The sequence below is a fragment of the Brachyistius frenatus genome, unplaced genomic scaffold (assembly GCF_029030835.1).
Source record: "Brachyistius frenatus isolate BFR_SWC_R1_liver_20210118 unplaced genomic scaffold, ASM2903083v1 Contig_321, whole genome shotgun sequence".
Lineage (NCBI taxonomy): Eukaryota > Metazoa > Chordata > Actinopteri > Embiotocidae > Brachyistius > Brachyistius frenatus.
Genome location: NW_027210920.1, coordinates 109,089 through 120,000, shown reverse-complemented (window position 1 = coordinate 120,000; position 10,912 = coordinate 109,089). Strand labels below are relative to the sequence as shown.

Below are 10,912 nucleotides of genomic sequence, written 5' to 3'. Positions count from 1 at the left end.
TCCCTGGAACACAGCAGACTTTCGCAGGTTGGGAATCCTTTCTTCAGAACATGTATGTTCTGAGGAACATACATGTTCTGTGTGTCATTGTTCTCCGGCCGCTCCCTCCCTCGTCTCTGCTCGGCCTGATGTTCCTGGCTCGCAGTCAGCTCGTAGTTTTCTCAGGAGGTGTGTGTGTGTGTGTGTGTGTGTGTGTGTGTGTGTGTGTGTGTGTGTGTGTGTGTGTGTGTGTGTGTGTGAGTGTGCGTGTGCGTGTGTGTGTGTGATTCCAACACTTCCTACTCGTCAGACTTGCTGCAATCGGCCTGAGGAAGAACTTCAAAACAGATGTTGCATCATTTCTTTTCTTGCTTCCACTCATGAAGGAGGATGAAACGACAGGCGGGTGTCCGTGTTCGGGTGGAGGAGGACGGCTGCACGGAGCCTCCGACTGCACCTGGAAACATGATCCTCCACCAACTCACCGGAGGGACATTAAAACGCTTCTCCTCTGTGGAACAAAAGGGGCAGCAGAAGAAAGGACGGAGAATGTGAGTGAGTACCGGAGGAGCGTTGCAGAGCTCTCAACAGGAAAGGCGTGTCGTGTAGTTTCAGGAGGAACAAAGAGCTTTACTTACTGTGAGGAAACTTTAAATCTAAAATGATCTGGTGGATTTTTCTTGTTGTTTCTTGATATTTTGCAGCTTTTACAGACAAGATGAGCTCATAAAACACTGGAACCACCAGAGGCAGAGAGGGCGGTTGTTTCTATCTGCACGGTATTCAGATGTACTGCAAATAAAACCAAATGCTTCTATGTAACGACGCCTCAATTCAAGTTAAAGTTCAATGTTTAAAATGTGATTGAAATAAAAGGACTTTCAGCAAGATGTACAATTAGCTGCTTTTTATGCACTGAAACTCATTTAATGGATAATTCAGGAAAATTAAGCACCTGTGAGTTTTTATTTTGTTGGAGCAATTCATTTTAAAAAGTACCAATAACTGTTCAGTGTTCATTTTCTGTCCGTATCTTTATTTCACTATGATAGTTTTTTCTTTTTTGTTGTTCAATGACTGGAAATATTTGTTAAATATTCTGATAAAACAAAACCTTTTTTTTGCCTGTATTTCTGAAGATGCTCTGATACCCTGTTGAATGTGTGCAGAGGGAATCTTTTCTCTTCCTGTTGACCTCCAGTTATATTGTTAAAGCTTTGGAGCTGCCTTCAACCAATGAGCACCAAATGCACTGGAACTCTTCCACCCTGCTACTACATAAAAAAAAGTGTCTGAGCAAACATGAATGTGTAGTTGAGCCAAGTTGGACATATTGGTTTACACCTGGGCAGGCGCCCATATTAGGAATGTACAAATACAAAAACCCATTAAGTTGAACAGACTACAGCCGGTCCTTTTTCTTGTCTTGCAGGCTCAGCTTCAGGCTCGCCTACATTTTCTCCTACAATCTGTTCCAGTTCTGTGGTCACACCTGGATCCTGTCCAACACCATCGCCAGGTTCCTCACGTTCGGTCAAGGTCAGAAGTTAATAAGTGTTCTTCTAAATCAGGATGAAAAGCCCAGCCAGCTTAGAAAGGATGCTCTTTATTCTACTGAAGCTCAATAAGAAACAGCAGCTCTTTAAATCCTTGTTGGTTTGCAGGAATAAGATGAATGTTGTATGTTATATATATATATATATGTTACATTGCAGATGCTGTAGCGGACACGTTTTACTCCGTGGGCTTCGTGATGAGTCTCTGCCAGCTGTTCTCCATCCTGGAACTTTTCCACATCGCAGACGGGATTGAGAAAGCCAAACTCCTTCCTCGCTTCATCCAAGTCTGTTTTACAGCTCAAATCTTCGTGGACTTTCATTATTAATCATGTTATCAAAATTGTTTTAATCTCTATGTTAATAGACTGTGCGTGTCATATTTTTCCAGGTGTTGGAGAAGAACGTCCTGCTGATCATGGTCATCATCCTGGAGGAGATCCGCAGTAACCCGGCCGTCTGTGTGCAGTTCTTCCTGTGGAACATTCTGGACCTCTTACGGTACGAAAACATTCATCTTAAAGGACGATTAACGCTCCCGAACAGGACGATCCGGTGTTTGACCGCCGCAAGCTGAGGCTGGAACACGTTTCTACACATCTGGGACCGACTCAGAATGAGAAAGAATTCAGGAAGAGATGAGAGCTTTGAAACACATGAAGATGAGACGAGTTCATTATTGATGAGGAGAATAAATATTGATGTGATGCTCTGTCTCCATTATTGTCGGCCACAAACAAACCAAAATGTTTGCAGAGTCAGGTTTTAAAAATGGCGCCCGAAGAACAGCGTGCCTTCACCAAACGTTGGTTCACATTGTGACGCGTGTTGACAGGTATCCTCACGAGTTGCTGTGTGTCCTGGACCGACCGTCCACCGCCATGCTGTGGACTCGCTACACGCTCCGCATCCCTTTGTACATCCTGTCGGTCGCCAGTGAAGGTGAAGCATCACACTGTGAATACATTGTGTAAGGGAAGTGTGTGTGTGTGTGTGTGTGTGTGTGTGTGTGTGTGTGTGTGTGTGTGTGTGTGTGTGTGTGTGTGTGTGTGTGTGGATGGAGGGGGGTGGGGGTGTACAGGAAATGAGTTGGCACAGCAGAGCAGAAGATAAAACGTCCAGAAGTGTGTGAGGGAAGTACATTTCAGTTCGGCTGCAGGAGGACAACTTGGTCTTGTTTGTCTTTCTTTAAACGAATCACAAGATCAAGTCCAAGATGTCAACAATCACCGACAGAAACCAGCTGACCCGCCTTATTGCATCATCAAATCTTTGGAAAAACTTCGGACGATGTTCTTTTAGTTAAAAAAGACACTAATTGAATCATTAATTTAACATCTTGCTCTCTGCCTCTCCGTGTTGTTCAGGTGCCACCATCTACCAGGCGCTGATGTACGTTCAGCCCACAGCTTCTCTCAATTCAACCACGTCTCCACACCTCCACCTGCCCTTCGTACGAGTGCTCTACCTGCCAGTTCTCGCTCTCGGTAAGACGAGTTATTCAGACCGACCGCAACACCGCGTTAAAGAAAGCAGGGAGTGGTGTCACCTCAGGTACAGCTGTAATCCAGGAAGTCCAGTGTGGACGTAGCTCCTGAAAAATGAGGCGGAAGTGCATTAAGATGCAATACCAGCGAGTGCCACTAGAGGTCGGCTCCAAAAAGCCTCCGGCTCCATAGACTCCCATTCAACTTCTCTCATCAAATCCAAAGTGAATAAAATGTGTCCATCAGTTATCTCGGTGTTGTTAGCTAAAGTCACTCCTTCTTCTTAGTTTTCTGGAGGTCCATCTGAAAATAATCCCTCATTCATTAGAAAAGAAGATTCAAGAAGACCTGTTTTTGGGGGCGTGTCTGTTTGATTGACAGGCCTGCGGTGCAGTCAGGTTACAGCTATCGGTGGGCGGGGCGTAGTATCGTCAGGTTTCCAATCAGATTGGTCAGATCCACCTCTGGCTCCTCCCCCAGCTCGTCCAAATATGGTCACTTCCTGCTCCAAACCGCTCCGACCTAGTAAAGATGGTGACGGACAGAATCTGAACTGGAGGATTCATAACGTTCACAAACCAACGATGACATCACTGATGGATGATGACATCACTGATAGATGACATCACTGATAGATGACATCACTGATAGATGATGACATCACTGATGGTCGATGATTGGTCTCAACTTTGCTATTTTGCGTCATATATAAATAAAATTAATTTGGGAAAAAAGCTGTATTCAAAGCTCCCGGTGGGAACTGAAGAATCCCAAATGTAAAACATAATTTCCTGTTATAGTTTTGATTTCTTCAGTTCTGAAACCCCTTGAATGAGTCGATGCGTCCGAACCTCACTGAATCTGTAGGTCGACAATATTTGAACAAAAACAAAAAGAGGACGGTCGTTTTTCAGGAGTTAGTTTTGCGTCTGAAATGCAGAATGAGTGTTTTGCTTGTTTTCAGGAGGCGGTATCACCGTGTGGCAGCTGCTAAAGGAGCGGCAGCAGCACCTGGAGAGGTGGAGCAAGAAGATGAAGAAGAAATGACATGTTTCGTGGAACAGTGTTTCCGGACAGTAGAAATCCAGTTTTATTTCCTGTGATGGAGCTCGTTCCTCCGTATCGTGACTAAAGCTGCAGTTTCCGTTCAAACTTCTAAAGACTACAAACGTCTCAATGCTCCCCGGCAGCCATCTTTGTGTCCACAATGTCCGGTGTTGAGTTTGTGAGGTCCCCCGTCGTGTTACCGTGGTAACGGCATGGTGCGGCTCCTCCGGGCTACCAGCCGTAAGCTCTGGTCCACACGGCTTTCTTCCTGAAGTCGGGGGAGGACCTCAGGGCCAGAAGAGCAGCTGAAACAACACATCAGCAGGTTTCAACAGTGTTTCAGACCTGAACTGAATCTAATCAGGAGCTCTAACGTCTGCAGCTTGTCAACAAATATAATAATAAATATAATGTTAGTTTCTTTTACAACAAGTCACTTTCCTTATTTTTAACAAAATAATTTTCTCATTCAAGTTTTTATTACCAGATATTGATTTTGATATTCTGATTCTGCAAGAATCAATTCTTGTCCGAACCCCTCCAGTTAAATCCTGATCAGTTGGTTTATTGTTTGAACATAAACTGATAGTTGATGTGAATGATAAATACAGAAAATGTTGCTTTCCTTTCATTTATGAGGCAAAATCCAAATATTGCGCGACTGTTCTCGTTCCACACGTTAACGTGACCGCTGGTACGTGAACATCTGTGATGTCACCACGGACCTGAAACTGGAGCAGAGAAACTTCACATTTTGTTCCTGAGCCCATGCAGTGATTTCCACTGGTTCCTTTTCACCGCTGTGAGTGGGCGTGTTTTTTAATGAAGCCTGTTGCCATGGCTACAGTCCAGGTAGTTCTCAGTAAGTGTTTCGGTGTTGACAGTCTGACTCTGGGTGACAAATTCACAGAGACACAAAGAAAACCCAGCTGGTGTCTCCTGACCTGACGCCTTCTTCGGTCTTGGACCCTGAAGCCCCGCCCCTCTTGAAATGTGATGTCATCAGAACTTTCTGAAGCATTTCAAGGGTCTCTGTTGACCGTTTACAGAGTTTGATACAAAGCTGATGTTTCTCTGGTCCAGCTTCAGGTCCGTGGTGACATCACAGATGTTCACGTACCGGCGGTCACGTTAACGTCATGAAGGTTGCAGCTGCTTCTTCCTGCTCGGTGCACGTCGAGGTGATGCGTTCCGTTTACGAGCGTTTTTACATTTTCTTTGTGACAAAAGGCAGAAAGTGAAAGTTTGACTATTTAAATGAGCTGGTGTGTTTCTGTTCTTCACCTCTGGCCGTGCTGATGGTCGTCGCCGATAGACTCTGTTCAGGTCCTTCTGTGATGCTGAGCAGCCAGTCTATGAACTGAGACACACACATACGCACACGCACACATGAAACAAATGCCAGATCTTTACCTCCAGCCGGATCGGTACGTGGGTGTGAACTCTGACCTTGTGCGTCTGTCCGCTCCACGGTTCCTTGTCCAGGAGCAGCGGCAGGCTGCGGCTCATTCCCAGCATGCACCGCGGCAGGGCGTGGTCGGCGAGCGACTCCTCTCCGTACAGACCGTGAGTCAGAGCTGGAGGCTTGGCGTCCGGTTGCCACGGAAACCACTGAGCCCTGATGCCGAAGAGAAGGGGCATGGAGTGGTCGCCCCAGGAAACCACTGCAGCGGCAAAGAGCTGGAACAGGAAGTCTGTGGCCTGCAGGGGAAACAGGAAGTCAACTTTCAGTCTTAGTTATTGCGTCACAAAATGACAACACAACACTCTCTTACAGGCACAGACCCGGTCTCAGTGGGTTTCCAAGTGGAGATGCAGTTTGGTACCATGTTTGGTACAGCGGTTGGTACTGCCGTTGGTACCGTGTAAAGGTTTTTTTTTCTGCACTCGAACAGAGTTGATATTTTCGTGCAGTTCTGGTGTCATTTTGTTATTTGCCACAAAAAACAGACTGATCCAAAATATGGATGTTCTGCATATGTAATCCCTCTTACAAAAATAATTAAAACAAGATAAATAATCATAAGAAAAAGTAAGCTGACTCTTGCCTGTTGAATTAGATGTGAATCTAATCAGTTTGTGCGTGTCATGACGCAGCAACTGATTTCAACCATAAGATATAAAAGGAACAAATTAATGGAATTAAATTACACATTAAGAGGTAAATATTCAAACGTCTTTTATCTTCTCATGGTTTATTAATTTACCAGCTGTGTAAGACCACAAAGTCATTTACACACTAAAGGTTAAAGCAGTTGACAAACAGAGCAGCTTAGTTCATTGAATTAAAAGTATTGAAAAGTAAATTACACACTCCCGATGCAGTTTATTTACTAACACCAGTTTATTAATTAATATCACAACATGTATTTATTTATTAACACACAACATCGGTGACGTTTGGAGCACATTGCTCTTCATCAGTGTTGTTAATAAATAAGTTGCATTGGGTGCTTTAAGAGTGAATAATTTACTTCTGTTCACTCCTCAAAATGGTTCGTTTAATTAATGTCAGTGTTTATAAGACGCAGGTTTTCGTCTTCTATCATTGAACCTCGTCCTCCACTGGGCAGGTAGGAAATATGATGTCATTTAAAGATATTCTGATAACACCCTGACAGACAGGGAACTACCCCCCCACAGACCTTCAGCACTGACGTACCTGTTTGGTGTCTCCACATGTGACGGAGGCGGTGCCGTAAGCAACATTTCTGATGTGTCCCATCAGCTCCAGCAGCCACTCCATTCGTTTGGAAACACCTGAAACACACGAGCGTCAGACAGGCTTGACATGCTGACTCATCACTGGATCAAAAAAACTCTGACCTGTGTTGGAGCTGGCGGCCAGGCGACACTGGTAAAAAGTCTGCAGGAGGAGCCAGCCCACCCTGCGACTCGGCCAACCACGGAGCACCCCTGCGATGACATCATTGAGGCCCAGGAGGGGAACTCTTCCCCGGGAGGTCAGGTAAGACAGGACGAAGCAGGACTTTTCCATCTGGTCCTGACCGGCACAGAACATGTTAAACAGATGATTTTATTAATAAACGTGTTAAACAGCTGATGTTATTTAACAAACATGTTAAACAGGTTTGGACCTCTGAGACTCGAGCGATCCTGTCGATCTCTGTGTCCGACATCTCAGACAGACACTTGGCGACGCCCACGTACAAATCCACCTCATTATCCTGAAACAAATAAAAACATATTTACACTTTTCGTGTTTTATCTTTTTATTTGTGCACACCGTGGGACTGTGACAAACAATATTTCTCTGTATGTCTTGTACAAATGGTCAAAGTTGACTTTGACTTGTACCGGTGCCGACGACTGTAATACGAGCCATTAAAAGGTCGTCTAAAATCTAAACTTTATCAACCAAAGCGCTCAGACTGCACCTGGACGTGGTCGGGCAGCCGGCTGAAGATCCTCTCGGTGGTGGAGCACAGGCTGGTCCAGTAGTTGTTGGGGGGGTTGGGGAGGGCCATGGCCTGAGCGAGGCCCCGCAGCACAGAGCCGCACAGGGACAGCCGCTGGGGTCGGAGGTCGTCCTGGAACTGCTGCAGGCCCAGACTCTCCAGGTACACCTGGAACTTATCCTCGGCCACGTGCTTCATCCACGAGCCCAGGGTCTCGTACAGGTGGGCCCGGGTCTGGTGCTGGAGGAGACAAACCCATCTCAGACTGGTTATTTTGATTTACAGCACATTGTGAAGCGATCGGGACTTCAGGAATTATTCAATGAAGTCATGGAGAACTCACACTGAGACCGAGCACGAGGGGAGGAGACAGCCAGGAGCCCAGAAAGAGAGCAGCGCTTTGTGAAGACTGAGCTTGACCCGCTGCCAGCACCACACACTGATGCTGCACCTCCTCTCCTGTCAGATGCAGAAACCCACCGATCTCAGTGCTGTCACACAGAAAACATGAAGATATAAAGAGGGAGAGCTCCTACCGAAGCCGAGCCGCATCAGAGGAGACAAGACGGCGCTCCAGTTGATGGGAGGAAACTGGAAACTGGCTCCTACTGACGCCAACGAGGTGAGAGCGGTCCGGACCAGAGCTGCAGGAGAGACCTCCGGACCTGGACCCACCGGGGGACAGAACATGTGATGTTTAAAAGGACCGAGCTGTAAACTCAGAGCTGTAGAAGTCCACAAACCTTTCTTTCCAGCCTCGGTGATGAAGTCAGCGACGGACCTGATGATGCTCTTCTCCGGCAGGTAACTGAAATCCTGAGGAACTGAGACAAGGAAAATGATGTTTAGATTCATCTTCATCACCATCTGAGAGGTGTCTTCACACATCCACCTGTTACCTGCTGTGTGAGTGTGGCTGCTGGACATGTGGGCCAGATGCAGGTGACCCACCAAGCAGGCGCTGTTGGACTGCAAACCGATGGCTCCGGAGAAGGTGACAATCTGCAGAAGAGAAGACAAACTCAGAGACGGCTGCTTGGCAAACATCATGACTGGAGCTCCACACGGTATTTATGATGTGGACGTAAAGAAGAATAGGCAGCAGGTAGAGCTGCACTCACCTGTGTGACGGCCCGGATGACCTCATTCAGTCGGCTCTGCTGCTGAGACGAGAGCTCCGACCCCGTCTTCAGCTGCAGACAGAAACACCTCAGTGACAGGGTTTGTAATGACATTAATGATGTCTCTGGTTATATCATGACGGTGAGTCAGCGTCAACAATATCAGGAAGCTGAGATGTCTTTTATTTTATAAATTATACCCGTCCAATGTCAAAATGTCTTCAGGAACAGAAAAGACCCACTGCCAGAGTCTCTGGCGTCATCTCACCTGAACCAGGTACGTCTCTGACCCCACGGCAGCCACCAGGCCGTTGACAGCAGCCAGTCTCTGCATGGTGGGACAGCCCTGAAACATGAAGACAGAAATACACAAACAAGATGAGGAAATGTGGTTCATCATGTTTAGATTCAGCTTGAGAGACATTTCTCTTCATTTCGGTTGACATTTCTAAATATATCTCTAAATATCCGTGGTACCTCAGCCAGGAGGATCTTGATCCAGGCAGCCAGCAGACGAGGCTGGACGTCCTCCGCTTTCCCGTGGCCGGACACCGACAGGCCGTGGACCACCAACCCCAGAGCCAGGGAGAAGCCGGGGGTCTGGACACATGGAGAGGGGGGGTGGGTTGTCTTAATAATCTTTGTTTGTCAAAACAGAAAAAGAGCCGTTTTCCATATAAAAATAGAAGAAAAAAAACTGTCTATTACTGCAAAATACAAAAACAACAACAGCATTTATTGTCTGTGTTTTTTTTAATTTTAGCCACAGCAGCAAAGTTTAAATAGTAAATGAGGAGGTCCTGAAACTTAAACTTCTGGTTCCTCTTTTTATGGATCAAGAACTCTAGATGATGGAAGGATGGTGTCGTCAGTCCACTCGGCCTTTCTGACATGAACATGATCTGGTTGTTCTGGTAACACGCAGTCGATCCACAGCTGATCGTCTCGTCTGTCTTTGACAGAAACGAAAACAATCAATCAGATGATGGATCTCAACCTGCTGACCTGCTGGCTCTCCTCCGTCAGGGTGCGCAGGGTGTTCATCACCTCCTCCGCCTTGGCAGCATCGATGAGACCTCCGCTGAAGGCGGAGACGCCCACACACGCCACAGAGTACGCCAACACCTGCACAGGTGAACATGGTGTTAAAAAAATAAATCCAAGTGTGCCAACACGACGACGGTCACGGTGTTCGGCACATTCGCTGTTCTGTCTTTTACTTTCTGCTATCTTCACTGCTTTTTACACGTTTACTATTTTTCCCTTCAAAGAACACTTAATGTTCCTGATCAGACACTTTGTTGAGGAGTCTGCAGCATGTCAGCACACAATGTAGTGAAATAAGAACCGCTGTCAAATCCAGATTCATGAACTCAACCGAACCACATGGTGATCTAATGCTGCTGTTCTGTAACGGTGAACATAATTCTGTTACCGACAACATGGAGGGAACTTGGTACCTCCTGCACCATGCGTCCCCGTCCGCCGCTGTCCTGCAGGTTGGACAGCAGTCTGTCCAGAGTTTGCCTGACATGGACGTGTTGGTCCGCCTGTCCACTGCTGCAGATAGCCGCCAGAACCATCCCTAGACCCAGCATGCAGCCGGTGCTGAGGAGGAGGAGGAGGAGGGGGAGGAGGAGGAGGAGGAGGAAGAAAAGGGGCGAGTAAATGTCTAGAAGCTCACCTGAGCAGGTGCACCGACACATTCAGAGGACAGATTCACAAACTCCAACTGTACCGTCACTCATCATCCTGTATTTATATATTCTAATCAAGCTGCACTAACAATTTAATATTCATATTTTCTGTTATATTTAAATTGTTTAAATAGTGAAACTATAAAGAAGCAAATTAAAGGACATATTATATTTGGTATTGATCTCTGCAGCTCCTTCAGGCTCTCAGCTGCTGTACGACACTCCGCTGTCATTTAATATGAAGACAACAAGTGTCAACAGGTCTGCATGGTAGTTACACACATGCACCTGTGTGTGTGTGTGTGTGTGTGTGTGTGTGTGTGTGTGTGTGTGTGTGTGTGTGTGTGTGTGTGTGTGTGTGTGTGTGTGTGTGTGTGTGTGTACATAAACATGCACCTGTGTGTGTGTGTGTACATAAACATGGTGTGGAAGTCGTGTCTGAACTCTGAGCACTGACTTGTATTCCAGGTCGGGGTTGAAGGAGCAGCTTTCTAAAGCCTCCAGAGAGCTGACGAGGAGGTCGGTGTCCTTCTGGGCCGAGACGTCACTGGACAGCAGAGACAGACAGACAGAGGCTCAGAGACAGGACTGTGTGTGTGTGTGTGT

General features: G+C 46.5%; 2 protein-coding genes across 8 annotated transcripts in view; one reads left to right on the top strand and one right to left on the bottom strand.

The window, feature by feature from the left end:
• The first annotated feature begins 166 nt into the window (after nucleotides 1-166).
• On the top strand, nucleotides 167-4,501 carry hacd4 (3-hydroxyacyl-CoA dehydratase 4). Of its 5 annotated transcripts, none has more exons than XM_069723237.1 (7): nucleotides 167-530; nucleotides 1,412-1,518; nucleotides 1,695-1,822; nucleotides 1,927-2,036; nucleotides 2,371-2,477; nucleotides 2,903-3,022; nucleotides 3,987-4,501. In XM_069723237.1, exons 1-7 carry the CDS (start codon nucleotides 370-372, stop codon nucleotides 4,067-4,069), a joined length of 816 nt encoding a protein of 271 aa, XP_069579338.1. In that variant the 5' UTR covers nucleotides 167-369; the 3' UTR covers nucleotides 4,070-4,501. The 5 variants fall into 5 exon arrangements, with proteins under 5 accessions (XP_069579338.1, XP_069579335.1, XP_069579337.1 ...); XM_069723234.1 differs by having other exon boundaries at nucleotides 2,371-2,505; XM_069723236.1 differs by having other exon boundaries at nucleotides 1,903-2,036.
• focad (focadhesin) overlaps nucleotides 4,284-10,912 on the bottom strand; it is a 27,211-nt gene continuing 20,582 nt past the window's right edge. For 2 of the 3 annotated variants that reach the window (XM_069723216.1, XM_069723218.1), the window contains exons 28-44: nucleotides 10,764-10,853; nucleotides 10,070-10,217; nucleotides 9,615-9,734; nucleotides 9,087-9,209; nucleotides 8,878-8,955; nucleotides 8,610-8,681; nucleotides 8,388-8,490; nucleotides 8,232-8,312; nucleotides 8,025-8,153; nucleotides 7,832-7,947; nucleotides 7,468-7,728; nucleotides 7,168-7,257; nucleotides 6,896-7,073; nucleotides 6,732-6,829; nucleotides 5,519-5,770; nucleotides 5,354-5,429; nucleotides 4,284-4,374 (exon numbers count right to left, since the gene is read on the bottom strand). In XM_069723216.1, coding sequence (XP_069579317.1) covers nucleotides 4,301-4,374; nucleotides 5,354-5,429; nucleotides 5,519-5,770; nucleotides 6,732-6,829; nucleotides 6,896-7,073; nucleotides 7,168-7,257; nucleotides 7,468-7,728; nucleotides 7,832-7,947; nucleotides 8,025-8,153; nucleotides 8,232-8,312; nucleotides 8,388-8,490; nucleotides 8,610-8,681; nucleotides 8,878-8,955; nucleotides 9,087-9,209; nucleotides 9,615-9,734; nucleotides 10,070-10,217; nucleotides 10,764-10,853 — 2,089 coding nt within the window. In that variant the 3' untranslated portion in view covers nucleotides 4,284-4,300. The remainder of the gene's footprint in view (nucleotides 4,375-5,353; nucleotides 5,430-5,518; nucleotides 5,771-6,731; nucleotides 6,830-6,895; nucleotides 7,074-7,167; nucleotides 7,258-7,467; nucleotides 7,729-7,831; nucleotides 7,948-8,024; nucleotides 8,154-8,231; nucleotides 8,313-8,387; nucleotides 8,491-8,609; nucleotides 8,682-8,877; nucleotides 8,956-9,086; nucleotides 9,210-9,614; nucleotides 9,735-10,069; nucleotides 10,218-10,763; nucleotides 10,854-10,912) is intronic. The other variant, XM_069723219.1, reaches the window with a different exon arrangement.

Excerpts from the sequence above, each read along its gene's own strand:
- hacd4 (XM_069723233.1), top strand. The coding sequence starts at position 370 with ATGAAACGACAGGCGGGTGTCCGTGTTCGGGTGGAGGAGGACGGCTGC. Across the intron at positions 531-1,411 it reads CAGAAGAAAGGACGGAGAAT|GCTCAGCTTCAGGCTCGCCT; the intron begins GTGAGTGAGTAC and ends CTTGTCTTGCAG. Across the intron at positions 2,506-2,902 it reads TCACACTGTGAATACATTGT|GTGCCACCATCTACCAGGCG; the intron begins GTAAGGGAAGTG and ends CGTGTTGTTCAG.